Here is a 17,621-nt window from a genome sequence, read left to right as displayed (position 1 = left end):
CCTATAAGGTTTACACAATTGAGGATATTAAAGTGCTCTCTCCAAAACTCTCTTAGAGTCAATTGAGTTTCTGAGGTCACTACAAAGCATCTTTCAAACAGAGCTTTTGTGTACAGTTTTTTGAAGTTTGCAATAACCTGCTGGTCCATGGGCTGCAGGAGAGGAGTGGTATTAGGAGGCAAAAACTTCACCTTAATGAAGCTCATGTCCCCATAAAGTCGCTCTGCCACGTCTGTAGGATGACCAGGGGCATTGTCTAACACCAGGAGGCACTTAAGGTCTAATTTCTTTTCAGTTAGGTAATTTTTCACATTGGGGGCAAATGCTTGGTGTAACCAGTCATGGAAAAAGTCCCTAGTGACCCATGCCTTACTGTTTGCCCTCCACAGCACACACAAATTAGCCTTGAGGATATTCTTTTGCCTGAACGCTCTGGGAGTTTCTGAGTGATACACTAATAAAGGCTTCACTTTGCAATTGCCACTAGCATTGGAACACATCAATAGAGTAAGCCTGTCTTTCATAGGCTTATGTCCTGGAAGTGCCTTTTCCTCCTGAGTAGTGTAGGTCCTGCTTGGCATTTTCTTCCAAAACAGGCCTGTTTCATCACAATTAAACACTTGTTCAGGTTTCAGTCCTTCACTGTCTATGTGCTCCTTGAATTCCTGCACATATTTTTCAGCTGCTTTGTGGTCCGAACTGACAGCTTCACCATGCCTTATCACACTATGTATGCCACTACGCTTCTTAAATCTCTCAAACCAACCTTTGCTGGCCTTAAATTCACTCACATCATCACTAGTTGCAGGCATTTTTTTAATTAAATCCTCATGCAACTTCCTAGCCTTTTCACTTATGATCACTTGAGAGATGCTATCTCCTGCTATCTGTTTTTCATTTATCCACACCAATAAGAGTCTCTCAACATCTTCCATTACTTGCGATCTCTGTTTCGAAAACACAGTTGAACCTTTGGCAAGAACAGCTTCCTTGATTGCCGTTTTCTTGGACACAATAGTAGCGATGGTTGATTGGGGTTTACTATACAACCTGGCCAGCTCGGAGACACGCACTCCACTTTCATACTTAGCAATGATCTCTTTCTTCATCTCTATAGTAATTCTCACCCTTATTCCTGTAGGGTTGGCACTAGAAGCTTTCTTGGGGCCCATGGTCACTTATTTTGCAGATAAAATCACCAAAAACACTGTAATAATACGAAATGTTCCGATTGTATGCTTGGATGTTACCGCGAAGGCTGGCTGGTAAACAATGCCACCGGTGGAACATGTGAGGCTGGCTCAGGCCGCACATTAGACGCGTCTCGGACGAATAGCGTTGAGCGGGTTTTTTAGCGGTATGCGAGGCAAAATCTTAGCGATAAAATGTATCGGTATGCGGATTTAACGTTATGTGATGCCAACGGTATGCGGGGGTCCACTGTATTACAGAAATAGAGATGATTTTGATTGGTTTCATGATGAAAAGGACCTCGAAATTGAGCTCAAAGCAACAGAAATATTCTATTTTTGCCGATGTTCAAGAGTAAACAAATGAAGTCACCATCCAATACGTGTCCAACTGGCCAGTCTAATATGCAGTCACAAATGGGCTGACATTATTTATACAATTATTATAATAATGAAGTAGTCTGCATAACAGTAAATCTATTTTTTGTGAGAAGAAAAATTCAAAATAGAAAGCAAGAGTAATATAAGAGGTGCCTGGAGACATGACTAATGAACAAAGAAAATGTTATTTTAGTGCCAGGAATGTCTGCATTGTTTATTCTGGATCCTATTTTGAAATTGGCATCTTTTTTAATTTGCATGAAATTGGCCAAATTGCCAATATCTGACCACTTTATTGGGTAGTTGAGATCGGTAAATGGGCAGTTTCTTGTACTCAATCGATAGAACAAATGGAGTTCTAAAGAAATAGCTACGAATTTGGTCGACTGGAACAATGGAATTGGCCGAAAATAGGGCTCAAAGTGGGCACAATCGCCGATGCGTATGTATCGCTGAGATCACTGACTTCACGAGAGCGTAATTCCTTAAGTTTTCCATCAAATTTTGTACTTTTGGTGTCATTACCACCGGGAAAAGATTTCCTATCATTTCATAAGAAATTTTTTTTTTTTTTTTTTAATATTTTGCGACACAGAGACACTTCAGGATTTGGGGGTCTGCCAAAGGGTTAATGTTATCATGGAGCCTGGATAACTTAGAAGTTATGAGATGTACATTAAAGTACAATGAGTGTGATAAAGAGAGCTCATTCAACATTGTGAATCTGATCCAGAAAAAAAGTCCTTTCAGTGGGGTACTTCTGAAAGAGACCCATTGTTTTCACTGTTGAACCGCAGCCAAAAAATGTACATTAGATTCTACTTTACAAAAGAGGCAACACTACACGAGATAGGTCAGAATAATGCAAATCAAGGATTCAGAGGAAAATGTGAAGTTTTTATGCTTGGCACACAGTAAGTGGTGTTGGGTATGCTAAATCAGTTTTTTTAACACTGGCAGTTTCCTACAAAGGCAGGGTGACCCAAAAAAAGAAACACTTTCACCATCATTCGTATTATCACTGTCTTTGCAGGGGCACACAGATACGACAGTACATGGAACACACACAGTTTGTAGACATTAGTCCAGAGATTTAGAGCAAAATATACTTGTGGGATGTCCTAAATTGTCTGATATATATCATGTACTAAGACAGACTGAGTAAGTGAAACAATGTAAATTTAATCAAAGGGTTCCTCAGATTTGCAAATCCATACAAAATTCCTTATGATTTTAAAATTACCTGTTATAGAGGTAAGGTTACCCAAAAAATAAATACTGTCACCATCATTCACTCCCTCACTGTCTTACCAGAGGCATGCCAGTAATACAGTTCAGATGACTCTCCAAATTGCAGATATCCACACCCCTCCTTAAGAGTACAAACACAATACTTCCCACCTCCAGGACTCGAGTCTGGTTAACCGGTTTCCCTGAATCCCTTCACAGATTGCTACCTTGCTGATACACCAACAACTCGTCAAGTCTCAAAAACCATTTCAGTCTACTTGTATCTAACGCTCACACATGCCTGTTGACTGTCCAAGCCCCTCATACACAAAACCTCCTTTACCCCCCTCCCTCCAACCTTTCCTAGGGCAGCCCCCACCCTGTCTTCCCTCCACTACAGATTTATACATCCTTCAATCCTCTCTAAATGTCCAAACCACCTCAACAGTCCCTCCTTAGCCCTCTGGATAAAGCTTTCAGTTACTCTGCACTTCCTAATCATGCTACGAATTCTTTGCATAATAATTACATCACACACTGCCCTCAGACACAACATCTCCACTGCCTCCAACCTCCTCCTCACTGCAACATTCTATAACCCATGCTTCACACTCATATAAGAGTGTTGGTACCACTGTACTCTCATGCATTCCTCTTTTTGCCTCTATGGACAATGTCTCCACAGATGCCTCAATACACCATCCACCTTTTCCCCTTCATCAATTCTATATAGATGAATGATTCAGAGAACTGACAAGTTGATAAGTTAGATACTTGCAACACTTGGGTATCTTTATTGAGGAAATGTTTTGCCACACAGTGGTTTCATAAGTCCATACAAAGGAGACTGGTGAAGAACAGGAGTTGGAGGTAATCAGTCGATGTAATCAGTCCATCAATCTTGAAAAGAACACAGCATATCTACATTCCTTTCAGACATAGCAACATCTTGGGATCTTAATACAGGGAATTCTTCACCTGCCTAACCTTTAGGCATGACCTATTTCCACATTTGATTTGTCAAGTGTGATACTACCTACAACTGCTTCACCTAACCTGTCTACAGTATATAAGCCACTTCTTCGCACATATGCTGTGTTCTTTTCAAGATTGATGGACTGATTACGTCGACTCAAGGCTGAGGGATTGAGCACCTCAAGCTCCTCCTGTTCTTTATAATTCTTCTTCGTATGGACTGATGAAGCCACTGTGTGGTAAAACTTTTCCTCAGTAAAGATGCCCAAGTGTTTCACATGTGTCTAACTCATTCACCTCATCTTTCATATACCCATCTACCACCAAGTTCACTCTCAAATATCTGAACACATTCACTTCCTCCATACTCCCTCCTTCCAATATGACATCCAACCTTTCATTACCTAACTGGTTTGATACCCTCATCACCTTGCTTTTTCCTATGTTCAATTTTAATTTCCTTCTTTTACATAACTATTGGATTACCTTGGGTTAAATCTACATAGTGTGCTCTTTGGCTGATTCCACTATATCATAAAATTGTAATGAATTCAGAATGAATATGGCATCTTTCTGTCAGTGCTACATCCTGTTTGCCACTAGGGAAGCTGGTGGTGAAACAATTGATTGGTCTTGGTTGCAGTGTTTATTTATGCTAATTAAGCAATGTTACCTTATGATTGGTTTTATATTTTTTCAAAGGTATAATGAGGTTGTAGGAAACCTAAGCAGTTGTGCTGAGATCAAGAAATATTGGCAGGTAGTGTACTAGTCTGCCAGACACAATCCTCACCTGCATACCAGTGCATTGGACACGGTTAAGGGAAGAACACACAAACCATCTCTCACCAAGGTAGGTGACCTGAAAAACAAGGCAAAACATTTGCCAGAAGTGTGCAGGCACCACAATTTAAATAACCCTCCAAACAGTGATGTCTGTACACTTCTGGGAAGACAGCTTTTGAATGAAGGATGGTGTGTTTCCTTATTTTTTGGGGGATCACCCTACCTCGGTGAGAGATGGCAAATATATTTAAGGCAAAAAGGGTGTGATAAAAGAGAAAAAGGTCACATATGAGAGATATTTACAGAGCAGAAGTGATATAAGAAGGGTGGAGTATATGGAGAGGTAAAGAGAATGGTGAGGGACTGCAAAAGTAGAGTAAATGATAGAGTGAGTGAGGCGCTGTTAACAAATTTTGCTGAGAATAAGAAAAAATTTTGGATTGAGAGAAATAGGTTAAGAAAGCATAGGGAACAAATGGATTTGACAGTTAAAATCAGAATAGGGAAGTTTGCAGATGGGGAATTGGAGGTATTGGGCAGATGACAAGAATATTTTGAGGAACTGTTAAATGTTGATGAAGATAGGGAGGCAGTAATTTCATGCACTAGCCAGGGAGGTATAACATCTTTTAGGAGTGGAGAAGAGCCAGATGTGAGTGTGGGGAAGGTGCATGAGGCATTAGGTAGAATGAAAGAGGGTAAAACAGTTGGAACTGACGGGATCATGACAGAAATGTTAAAACCGGGGGATGTAATTTTGGAGTGGTTGGTACTTTTGTTCAGTAAATGTATGAAAGAGGGGAAGGTACCTAGGGATTGGTAGTGTGTGTATAATTCCTTTATATAAGGGAAAGGGGGACAAAAGAGATTGTAAAAATTATAGAGGAATAAGTTTACAGAGTATACCAGGTAAAGTGTATGATAGGGTTATTACTGAAAGAATCAGAGGTAAGACAGAGAGCAGGATTGAAGATGAACAAGGAGCCTTTAGAATGGGTAAGGAATATGTAGATCAAGTGTTTACATTGAAGCATAAACGTGAACAGTATTTAGATAAAGGTAGGAAGTTTTCATTGCATTTATGGATTGATAGAGTGGATAGGGGAGCAATATGGCAGATGTTGCAAGTGTATGGAATAGGTATTAAGTTACTAAATGCTGTAATGAGTTTTCATGAGTATAGTGAGGCTCAGGTTAGGGTGTGTAGGAGAGGGGGAGATTACTTTTCAGCAAAATTAGGCCTTAGACAGGGATGTGCAGTGTCTGCAATGGAAGACACTGTCATGCAGATTCGGGTGTCATCTACAAAGGAAGACACGGTGCTGACATCCTTGTCTATGTCAGATATGAGGATGAGAAACAAGATGGGAGCGAGTACTGTGCCTTGTGGAGCAGAGCTTTACACCGTAGCCACCTCAGACTTTACTCTGTTGACTACTACTCTTTGTGTTCTGTTTGTGAGGAAATTATAGATCCATCTACCAACTTTTCCTGTTATTCCTTTGTCACGCATTTTTTGCGCTATTACGCCATGGTCACACTTGTCGAAGGCTTTTGCAAAGTCTGTATATATTACATCTTCATTCTTTTTGTCTTCTAGTGCATCTAGGACCTGGTTGTAGTGATCCAGTAGCTGAGACAGACAGGAGCGACCTGCTCTAAACCCATGTTGCCCTGGGTTGTGTAATTGATGGGTATCTAGATGGGTGGTGAACTTGCTTCTTAGGACCATTTCAAAGATTTTTATGATATGGGATGTTAGTGCTGTCGGTCTGTAGTTCTTTGCTATTGCTTTACTCCCCCCTTTGTGGAGTGGGGCTGTGTCTGTTGTTTTTAGTAACTGTGGGACGACCCCCATGTCCATGCTCCCTCTCCATAGGATGGCAAAAGCTCGTGATAGGGGCTTCTTGCAGTTCTTGATGAACACGGAGTTCCGTGAGTCTGGCCCTGTTGCAGAGTGCATGGGCATGTCACTTATTGCCTGTTCGAAGTCATTTGGTGTCAGATAGGCTTGTGTTAACCAAATTCTCTGGCTCTCTCATAAAAAATTCATTTTGATCTTCGACTCTCAGTCTGGTTAGCGGCTTGCTAAAAACTGAGTCCTATTGGGACTTGAGTAGCTCACTCATTTCCTTGCTGTCATCTGTGTATGGCTCATCTTGTTTAAGTAGCTGCTCAATACTGGATGTTGTTCTCGACTTTGATTTGGCATATGAAAAGAAATACTTTGGATTTCTTTCGATTTCATTTATGGCTTTTAGTTCTTCCCGCGATTCCTGACTCCTATAAGAATCCTTTAGTTTAAGTTCGATGTTTGCTATTTCTCTAACCAGTGACTCCCTACGCATTTCAGATATATTGGCCTCTTTTAGCCGCTCTGTTATTCTTTTCCGTCGCCTGTAAAGGGAGCGCCTGTCTCTTTCTATTTTACATCTACTCCTCCTTTTTCTTAAAGGAATAAGCCTTGAGCATACATCGAGTGCCACTGAGTTAATCTGCTCTAGGCATAAGTTGGGGTCTGTGTTGCTTAGTCTATCTTCCCAGCTTATATCGTTTAGGACTTGATTTACTTGGTCCCACTTTATGTTCTTGTTATTGAAGTTGAATTTGGTGAAGGCTCCCTCGTGACTAATCTCATTTTGTTGGTCTGGGGCTCCGCGCATACATGTCTGAACCTCGATTATGTTGTGATCTGAGTATACGTATTGTTTTTGATATGGTGACATTTCGTATCAGATCATTGTTAGTGAAGATGAGGTCTAGTGTATTCTCCAGTCTAGTAGGCTCTATTATTTGTTGGTTTAAGTTGAATTTTGTGCCGAGATTTAAAAGCTCGTGTGTGTGTGTGTGTGTGTGTGTGTGTGTGTGTGTGAGTTTTCGTCAGAGTTGCCTCCTGGTGTTATCACTGCAACAACATTATTTGCTATATTCCTCCATTTTAGGTGCCTCAAGTTGAAATCCCCCAGGAGCAAGATGTTGGGGTCAGGAGCTGGCAGATTTTCCAGACAGTGGTCAATTTTTGACAGCTGTTCCTGGAATTGCTGGGATGTTGCATCCGGAGGCTTATAGACTACCACAATGACTAGGTTTTGGTTCTCGATCTTTACTGCTAAAACTTCCACTACATCATTTGAGGCATTAAGCAGTTCTGTGCAAACAAGTGACTCTGCGATATACAGGCCAACCCCCCCCTTTTGCCTGTTCACTCTGTCACATCTGTATAGGTTGTAACCTGGGATCCATATTTCGTTGTCAAAGTGATCCTTTATGTGGGTCTCTGTGAAGGCCGCGAACATTGCATTTGCCTCTGCAAGCAGTCCACGGATGAAAGGTATTTTGTTGTTCGTTGCTAGCTTTAGACCCTGTATATTTGCAAAGAAGAATGTCATCAGACTGGTGGTACTGGGGGGGGGGCTTTTTTTTTCTGGCACTAGTATCTGTATCTGTTGGTTTTGAGTGGAGGCCATCGACTGTGGTTCCACTCCAGAAATGACTGGATTTGGCATACTATTTCCGCCATTTCCTGCCAGTTTTTTCCTTCCTGGCACTAAAAAACCTCTCCCTCTTGAGTGGCTGTGGCTACCCAGGTTTTCCCATGGCCTGGATGTTTTGTATCTTTTTGTCCCCTTTAGATGGTGTGCCTGGCAATTTAAGTTATAGCACAGTCTTTCCTGTACTGAAGAGGGACACATTTCAGAGTGAAAAAGCTTACAGGAAGGGAGTTTGCATTTTCCTGTTGTCGTATGGGCGCGGCATTTTCTAGGGTGGTCATAGTTGCACGTCCCATCTGTTTTTCCAGATTTCCCATGCCTGCAGATACCAAGTGCATAGTATGTGCACAGGCTTGGTTTCCGTTTGCCTTGGGTAACTGTAACTGTATTCCCTGTTGGTGCATGTTTACCTGTCTCATTCCTATCCTCACTAGTACTAACAATGGAGCTCTCACCAGTTGTTTCTGGTAATATATCCTCACTATTGCTAGTGGTGCTCCCTTGTTTGCTATCTCCTGTGGTATTACTAGTTTGTAATATTGGTTTTTATCTTGTCCTTGACTACACTTGTTTCCCCACTACAGCTCCTGTCTCCCTCGAGGTCATTTATATGCATTCCCTCATGCATACATTTACTGACTACCTGGACAGCACCTCCATCCTCACCATTACTGTCTCCCAGGACAGCACCTCCATCCTCACTGTTACTGTCTCCCAGGACAGCACCTCCAGCTTCACCATTACTGTCTCCCAGGATAGCACCTCCAGCTTCACCATTACTGTCTACCAGGGCAGCACCTCCAGCCTTACAGTTTCTGACCACATAGCCAGCACCAAGGGTGATACCCTCCAGCCCAGACTTTTTATTTTTCCATTAAAAAAATCTGGGAGCACTTAGTACCTTGTGGGAGCACCAGTTCAATTGAGCACCAGCTAGAGCATATAGCCTGGAAAACACCAGGGATTCACTAATGCCTTGTCGCATTAACACTCACATTTTAAGAGGAAAGTAAAAATAGGTTAGATAAATACATGAGTGAGTGTGGGTGGGTGTGAGTTGGACCTGACTAGCTTTTGCTACTAGGTCTGATGTCATGCTCCTTCCTTCAATGGATGTGACCTGACTAGGTTGGTCATTGGTCTAAGCCAGGAGGGAGGGAAGGTTGGAGGGTGACATGGACCTGCCTTGCATGGGCCAGTAGGCCTGTTGCAGTGTTCCTTCTTTCTTATGTTCTTATGTATTCGGCAGGCTGGCTGGATGGCTTTGGCTATCTCTCTGTCTATATCTCTCTCTATATATCTATCTATATTTCTATATCTCTATCTATATCTCTATCTATATCTCTATCTATATTTCTATCTATATCTCTGTCTCACATGTACACATAAGTACAGTTATTATAGTGTAAATTACCTAGGATAACCCAAAAATTCCAGGCAAAGATAGACAGATAGATAGACAGACAGACAGATAGACAGACAAACATGTTGGTGTGTATCAGTGTAAACAAATAAAGCCAGGGCTCCCCGAGTGCCCATTTATCAAATGTCACAGTTGTCATAACACCCTTCTTCAAGGAGTTTGATATATGTATACTCCAAGCAGACAGAAAGACAGATAAGCAGAGACAGACAGGCAGACAGATAAACAGAGACAGATAGACAAGACATGTTTGTGTGTAACAGTGATAACAAATATATCGAGGGTTAGCTAGAGCAGCGGGCATTTATTGAATGTCACTGGGCTGTCAACAGAATAGGTATGCCTTTCATAACACCATGCTTCAAGGTATACGCCAGGGTATCTAAAACATTGCTGGGACCTATAAATACTTTATATATTTCTAGACAATAGTTAATAACCCAGGCAGGTGTAAATGTTCACCTGTCAATGTGATTGTGACTATTTGAGTACAATTTCAGTACCCAATATTAGTGTCAGAACAAAGATTGGTTATGAAATCACAAGAACTATTATAAATTGTAATTATCAGAAAATAAAAAAATATATAAATTAGAATAAAAACAAGAAGAAAAGGTATATCGGCAACACATCTGCAAACAGCAGGAGTCGATGTTGCCATCAGGTGAGTTTCCAGAGCCACTTCATGGTTTTATATCTCGGTAAGTACTGACTAAAAAAAAAAATTATCCAATAACGTGTAGAAAAAATGTGCTTTTCATTTAAAAAAAATATTTTTTTATTTTTCAAAATGTTCGGAACGCCATGCGAGTGAACTTAGATCTACGTTTAGACAGTTTAAGGGTTAAAGGAGGGGTTTGGGATATTGGCTGTTTGGAGTGACATCTAAACTGTCATATCTGGGCATCTCTGCAAAGGCGGTTATTATGTGCGAATGATGGTGGAAGTGTTGAATGACGATGAAAGTGTTTCTTTTTTGGGTCACTCTGCCTCGATGGGAGATAGCCAACGTGTTAAAAAAAAAATCTGAAATTTGACATTTTTCAAATATTCTGAACTTAAGAGAAATCAAAATATAAGATATTAGTTTCCTGTATTTACTTTTTGTTTGGTTGACTTGAGCTAGTTTGTAAGTTTTGGTGTGTTTTATATATATAGTGCAAGTACTGTATATTTACCTACTTGTAATTACAAGAGTAGATCTAAGCTCTAAGCTAAGTTCATGTTATCTCATCTTTGATAATTATCACATTTTTTAAAATTTGTAGTTATGGCACTTACTCCACACCTCTGGTAACTCATTTCATTGTTCAACCTCTGTGTGCATTTGTATATTCAGGTTTTAATTTGTACATACAGTACAACATTTTTATTTACTTGTCCTGCAGATGATGATGAACAAATGTTCCCGACACCGCAGCAGGCATAACCCAGTAATAAATACACCAGAAAATTTTTGGGACCCGGATTGGATTGATTAGTGTAAGAATATGATACACCAAATAATTACCTAGAATGGATTCCATTCCAGATTTGTGCCACTATTATTTTTATATTTTCTGGTGTTCTTTGAGTACTTGTTACTGTTATTCTTAGATGTGATTGTCCCTTTCTTTCTTTCTAGGCACCATAGAGCATTTTCAGTTTTCAATCTTTTATGACTAACTCATATTTATTACTCTGGGAGCATTTGCCTAGCATCTTTTTTTTTTTTTTCTTTGTACATTGGTGCAGATACTACTAATGCACATTCCAATTTTGGTCAGATGTGTCAATTTTTTCTTGTAGCATTACACTTTTCACATATCAGAGTCATTTTGAAATTTACCTGTGTATTATATGAGTTTTTCACAACTATATTTATGTGATCTAAGGGCAGTCTTTAGTCTTAATTATTGTTAGGTCCCACTCTGTCCAACCTAGTAGTTTATAAATATATATTAATGTGCTTGTTTGCTTTCTCCCCTTTCATTACGTGGCACTTATGGCACACATTAGAACCGATCAACCCAGCTTGCTCAATATACCCAAGTACAGTTGAGCCTCAGTTGTTGATTACATTACATATCAAATAAATGGTTTTTGAATGAGGTGTTCAAGGAAAAAAAAGTCCTCATTTTTGTACGTTTTCTTGGCTGTCAACAGACAAATTTTCACGTGACATTGTAATGTCTCAATTTAGACAAGTGTTAAAACAGAGCCAGAAACAAACCTCACTGGACAGGTTTTTAGCGAAACAAATAACCATTGAGCCCGAACAAGGCGTTAGTGGTGAAAAAGACAAATGGAAATGAAAAGAAAATGAAAATGTTTATTTCCTTGCAAAGCTTACAATGTGTGGTTTGCATATTATAAAATATTAATTACAAAGAAAGCCACTAACATGCCTAGGCATTTCGGGCAGACTAATCCTAATTCATACTCTTTATTGGCACAGGTTATGGAGCAGTACATTTTAATATACATAATTGCATATTGATCTAAACGTTAGGTAATTGAAGTGATTATGATTAATTAGATTGATAATAGGTAGTACAAAACATATAACAGTATTACAGTTAGTAAATTTAGTAATGGGAATGGTTTTTATCTCAGCATGATACTCTGTTTCTATAAAAGCTCCTATATTGGCAGAGTATTTCAGACAAACGTAGGACTAACTTAAGATTAATTAGGCAATAACTATATTAGGAATTTATATTTACAGTCGTTTGGGTGAGTGTAAGTGTAAAATAGTTTGTGATACAAAGAAAGAGAATACATGTAAATGGTTTTCACATACAGTAGTTGGCTGATTATGGGATGTGTTAGTGAGATAAGGTGTTTTTTAACCCTTTGAGGGTCGACAGGCCCTCTCCGAAACTCGTTCTCAGGATCAGCCAAATTTAAAAAAAAAAAACATAATTTTCTCTTATGAAAAGATAGAGAATCTTTTCCCGATCATAAGGACACCAAAAGTTTGAAATTTGATGGAAAACTTACGGAATTATGCTCTTGCAAAGTTGGCGGTCTCGGCGATGTTTACGCATCGGCGATTTTGCCCACTTTGAGCCCCATTTTCGGCCAATTCCACTGTACTAGTCGACAAAAAACATGAATATTTCGCTAGAACTCCATTTTTTCTATCGAATGGGTGCAAGAAACCACCCATTTATGAAATTCAACTATCCAGTACAGTGGTCAGTATTTAGCAATTTTGCCAATTTCATACAAATTTCAAAAGATACCAATTTCCGAATAGGGTCCAGAATAAACAAGAGACATTCCTGGCACTAAAATGACATTTCCTCTGGTCATTAGTCACATCTCAAGGCCCCTCTTATATTCTTTTGCTTTCCACTTTGAATTTTTATTCTCACAAAAAATATAAGATTTACTGTTATGCAGACTACTGCATTAGTGTAAAAAATGATATAAATATTATTGGCACACTTGTGAAAGAATATTAGACTCACCAGTTGATGTGTATTGGATGCTTGGCACGATTTGTTTACTTTTGAAATTTGGTAAAAATCGAACATTTCTGCTACTTTGAGCTCAATTTCAAGGTACTTTTCATTGTAAAACCAGCCAAAATCATCTCAATTTCTGTAATATGTCTTCCATTCTATAAAATGAGACCAAGAAAACTAGAATACAACAATAAATACCATATGAAAATAGAGTGCAAAGTCGCTGTTTTATTCCAAAAAAACGGTCAAAGTTTTTTTTTCTCATTATGCACTGTGCTGCAGGATTTTTTTTTTAGACTGTGCACACTGACCACATAGACCCATTTTTTCATATGAAGGCCTACCAGCTTTCTCCCACTAGATTTGAGGGCGCTAGAATTTAGGCGTACTGGTACGTCAAAAACCCTGGGTCGTAAGCCATACTAGTACGTCCGAAACCCTCAAAGGGTTAATAGTAGTTTTGAAAAGAGTGTTTGAGTATGCAGTTCTAGAGATTTTTGTGTCTAGTATTGTGTCTGTGGGTGCTGTTGCATCTATTGAGAAAGTTTTTAGTTCAGGGTTAGTATTAGACTTAATGGTTCTGTAAATGTAAGTTGCACACTAGTGGGTGTGAATGATTTGTACAGAGAGTAAGTTTAGGTATTTGAAGAGTGGGGGAGTGTTTCTTGCATTGGATTGCATGATAATTCTTACTGCAGCTTTTTTTTTGGGGGGTTATTGTTGGCTTTAGGTGGGTTGCTGCTGTTGATCCCCAGGCTCAAATAGCATAGGTGAAGTTGGGATAGATGAGTGAATAGTATAGTGTGAGTAGGGCTGATTGTGGTACATAGTAATGTATCTTTGAGAGGATCCCAACTGTTTTGGATTTTTTTTTTTTTGTTGTGTTGGATATGGGTGTTGATTTTCAAGTTGCAGACCCAGAAATTTACCCTCATTATGTTTAGCAATGAGAGTGTTGTCAATTATAATGTTCAGTTGGGCATCACCTGTTCTGCTCCCAAATATAATGTAGAAAGTTTTGTTGATATTAAGTGGAATTTTATTGGCAGTCATCCAGGTAGATATTTTTACTTGCTCTTCGTTAATACTTAGTGTGGAGTGAGGCAAGATTAGGAGATGACATAAGTCGTGTCATCAGCAAAGAGAATAGCTTTAAGTTGTTGTGATACATTAGGAACATCATTGATGTATAAGAGGAAGAGCAGGGGGCCAAGGACACTTTCCTGTGGTACTCCAGTATCCAGTGGTCTTGTTGATGAGGTTGTGTCCTTAATAGAGACGTATTGATGTCTGTTAGTAAGGCAGGATTTGAAATATGTAAGTGCATGGCCTCTTATACCATAATGATCAGGTTTGTGGAGTAGAATGCTGTGGTCTGCTGTATCAAAAGCTTTCCTTAGGTTGATAAAAAGTCCTAGTGGATATTCATTTTTTCCAGTGCTGTGTAAAGCAGGTCTAGCATTTTTATAATCGCATGATTTGTGCTTTTGCTTTTCCTGAAGCCAAATTGGCAGGGGTTGAGGATGCTTTTTGCTGTTATAAAGGAGTATAATCTCTTGTGCATGAATTTCTTGAAGATTTTCGATAACAACGGTAAGTTTGATATTGGCCTACAGTTGTTTACATCTGTGGAGTCACCACCTTTGTGTATTGGTGTAACCCTTGCTATATTTAGTAGTGTTGAGAAAGTGCTGGTTTCTAATGATTTGTTAAAGAGTAATGGAATAGTATGCAAAAGAACATGAGCCACTTGTTTGTACAATAATGGTGAGACTTAAGCCAGATTTCCTGATTTATTTTTAGGCTACTTAATAATCATGGTGACTTATGTGGGTTTGGTTGGTGCAAGATAGAAGGAAGTTGGATAATTCCCATCGAAGTAATCACTCGCTCAGGCATTGGCACCTGGGATTTTACTGGCGAGATTTGATCCTATGGTTGAGAAAGTCATTTATTTTGTTAACTGTATCAGTAGGCTGTAGTTATGTTTCATTTGGTTTAGTTAGGACAGTATCTCTATTTTTTTCAGTTTGTGGGTGCCCAGAATCTGGGAGAGTGTCTTCCAGGTCTTTTATTATATCTCCTCTTGTTACAGTGAATTTATTAGAGTAGTACAGTTGCTTAGCCTTTCTTATTACTTTGGTGAGAACTGGTGCGTTATGATTAATAATATCTTTGTTTATTAAGCCCTGTCTTTATTGCTTTTCATATTGATGTTTCTTACCAATGGATCTTAGTATGCTGTTAGTAAGCCATGGGCAACATAGCTGTTTAATTGTAATCCGTTTTGCTTTTGTGGGACAATGTTTGTTATGTAGTTTAGTAATTTGTTAAGAAATATGTCTATCCAATCATCGATACCATTGGCATTGGAAAATTTTGTAGGCCAGTCAACCATACTTAACTCTGTTGTGAAGTTACTTATTGATGCCTTGTCATGGAGTCTAAAAGAGAACTTTTTGTATTCTAATGGTTGCTTACAAATGTTTGTTAAGAGGAAGGTGGGGTAGTGGTCAGTAGTGCTGTCTGTGATTATCCCTGATTTAAGGGGAGCTAGTATATTAGTCCATATATGGTCAATTATGGTTGCACTTGTCTCAGCCTGGTTGGTTTTGTTATAGCTGGTATGGGTAGTGTGTTGTTCATGTTGATGAAATCAGTTACTGGCTGGTCATCTGTTAGACCAAGGTTAATGTAGAAGTCTCCAGCTTGGATATGGTGGTGCTTGTTCATTTGGTTGTTTGTTATTAGTGTCTTTAATCTATTGCTAAAATTTGGGATGTTTGTATGAGGCATCCGGTATATGGCACTGATTGTTATAGGAGTCTTAAGGTATTTTACTGTAAAATTTGCAAATATATATTCTCCATATTCATTACTATAGCAAGTGATGTTACAACATGATAGTTCATTCGAGTAATAGATGGCAATACCATCCCTAGCTTGGCATGGTCTGCAGCTGTGTATCCTGGTAGTGAGTAGATATCTATTGTGTCCTGCTTAGCTAGGTTTCAGTGAGAATAATACAGGAGAAAGTTGTCTTTAGGGAATCAAGATGTGCCAAGAGGTCACGTGACATAGTGTTTACTTAGGGACCTAATATTTCCGGCATTAATTAGGACAGTGTGACTTTGTAAATAGTCCAAGTCAGACCGAAACGTCGTCGTAAGCTCCTGTCTTATGTGCGGGTTATTTGTGTATAGGACAGTGCTGCCTTGTGATGCTGTGTAATTTTGGTGTTTAATCATATTCCCAGGCATCTCTTATATATAGCTCTAAATATTGAATGCATGGTCTCTCTCTCTCTCACACACACAAATCCTAATTTGTCTAATAAACCCTAACCAAGAATACCTGGTCATGGTTTAGGCCATCCTAGTAATTGAAGCCAACCTAGTAAAACCCATAAAACAACTCAGGGTTAGGGAGGTCCCACACCTTTCCTAAGGAAAAATTGGCCAAAATAGACAATTTCTCAATAATTTGATGCTTATTTCAGATCACTTCTGACCCTAAGCCAGTCTAGATCTTGTCCATGTCATTTTTGTATCTTCTGATCTATTTAAGTACTACTAGACTAAATACAGCATTATTATTAAGCACTAAACCAAAGGGTCCCTATTATATTTAGGAGGGGAGCACTAAAGCTATAGGGATTGTACAGTGTCTGGGGAGTAGGCATTGTTTGATCCAAGGAGAGCAGATCCAATTCCTTGAATCAAGAGCTCTTCATTGGCTTCAGTGAACTTCCCTCAAGGTTAAAGGGTCCATAAATACAGCAAACAAGACAATTAGATTTCATTAAATTAAAGAAAAAATTTAACAAAAAATAGACAAGTATTAGTAATGAATACTATGTATTTAAAAGATTTAGTAATACTTGAAATATAGGCAATTCCTTCAATCTACTCACTGGGCCACAAATGGTACATTTCTTAACTACCAGGCCATGAGCAGTGTTCCTTCCCTGACCTCCCACACAAGAGAAAGTAATGTCTACTCCACTACACAGCATTTTACTTACCTAATCCTCTTCAAGGGGGGCTCCTTGTTGTGGTGAAGAGGCTCTTGGTCTGAGGAATTAGACCTGTCGGTCTCCTTCCTCAGACCGAACCTAATTACCCCCCAATCCCCCCTTCCCTATCCCATCCTCCCCTTTTTCCTTTCCTGTTGTTGGTGGCCCGGTGGTCTGGTGGCTAAAGCTCCCGCTTCACACACGGAGGGCCCGGGTTCGATTCCCGGCGGGTGGAAATTCCGACACGTTTCCTTACACCTATTGTCCTGTTCACCTAGCAGCAAATAGGTACCTGGGTGTTAGTCGACTGGTGTGGGTCGCATCCTGGGGGACAAGATTAAGGACCCCAATGGAAATAAGTTAGACAGTCCTCGATGACGAACTGACTTTCTTGGGTTATCCTGGGTGGCTAACCCTCTGGGGTTAAAAATCCGAACGAAATCTTATCTTATCTTATCTTCCTCCTCCTCCTCCCCACCCCTCCCTTTTACCCTTCCTCTTTTTGGCCTTTGGGATTTCTCCCACAGGCGCGCTAGTTCCTAGGTAGGGGAAAGGATACCGGGGTCCATTCCATTCTGTTGAGGTTCTTGGCGGTGGCGTAGTTTGCCGTGGAATCTGGATCGCCTGGGGATGTCCCGATCCCTCTCCGGTATCCCGGAGTGTAGCTTTGGGTGTCTT

General features: G+C 39.7%; 1 protein-coding gene across 5 annotated transcripts in view; it reads left to right on the top strand.

Moving 5' to 3' along the window:
* Positions 1-11,421, top strand: part of LOC128700297 (enolase-phosphatase E1-like) — a 66,794-nt gene extending 55,373 nt beyond the window's left edge. For 3 of the 5 annotated variants that reach the window (XR_008408744.2, XR_011393989.1, XM_070100027.1), the window contains exon 7: positions 10,865-11,421. Coding sequence is in view for 1 of the 5 variants with exons in the window: in XM_070100027.1 (XP_069956128.1) it covers positions 10,865-10,957 (93 nt within the window). In the remaining 4 variants the exon portion in view is untranslated. Of the gene's footprint in view, positions 1-4,478; positions 4,630-10,864 lie in introns of all 5 variants that reach the window. The other 2 variants (XR_011393988.1, XR_011393987.1) reach the window with 1 other exon arrangement.
* The last annotated feature ends 6,200 nt before the right edge of the window (positions 11,422-17,621 follow it).

Source organism: Cherax quadricarinatus, chromosome 71 (assembly GCF_038502225.1).
Source record: "Cherax quadricarinatus isolate ZL_2023a chromosome 71, ASM3850222v1, whole genome shotgun sequence".
NCBI lineage: Eukaryota > Metazoa > Arthropoda > Malacostraca > Decapoda > Parastacidae > Cherax > Cherax quadricarinatus.
The sequence above is the reverse complement of the archived record's forward strand: the minus strand, read 5'-3'. Positions and strand labels throughout refer to the sequence as shown.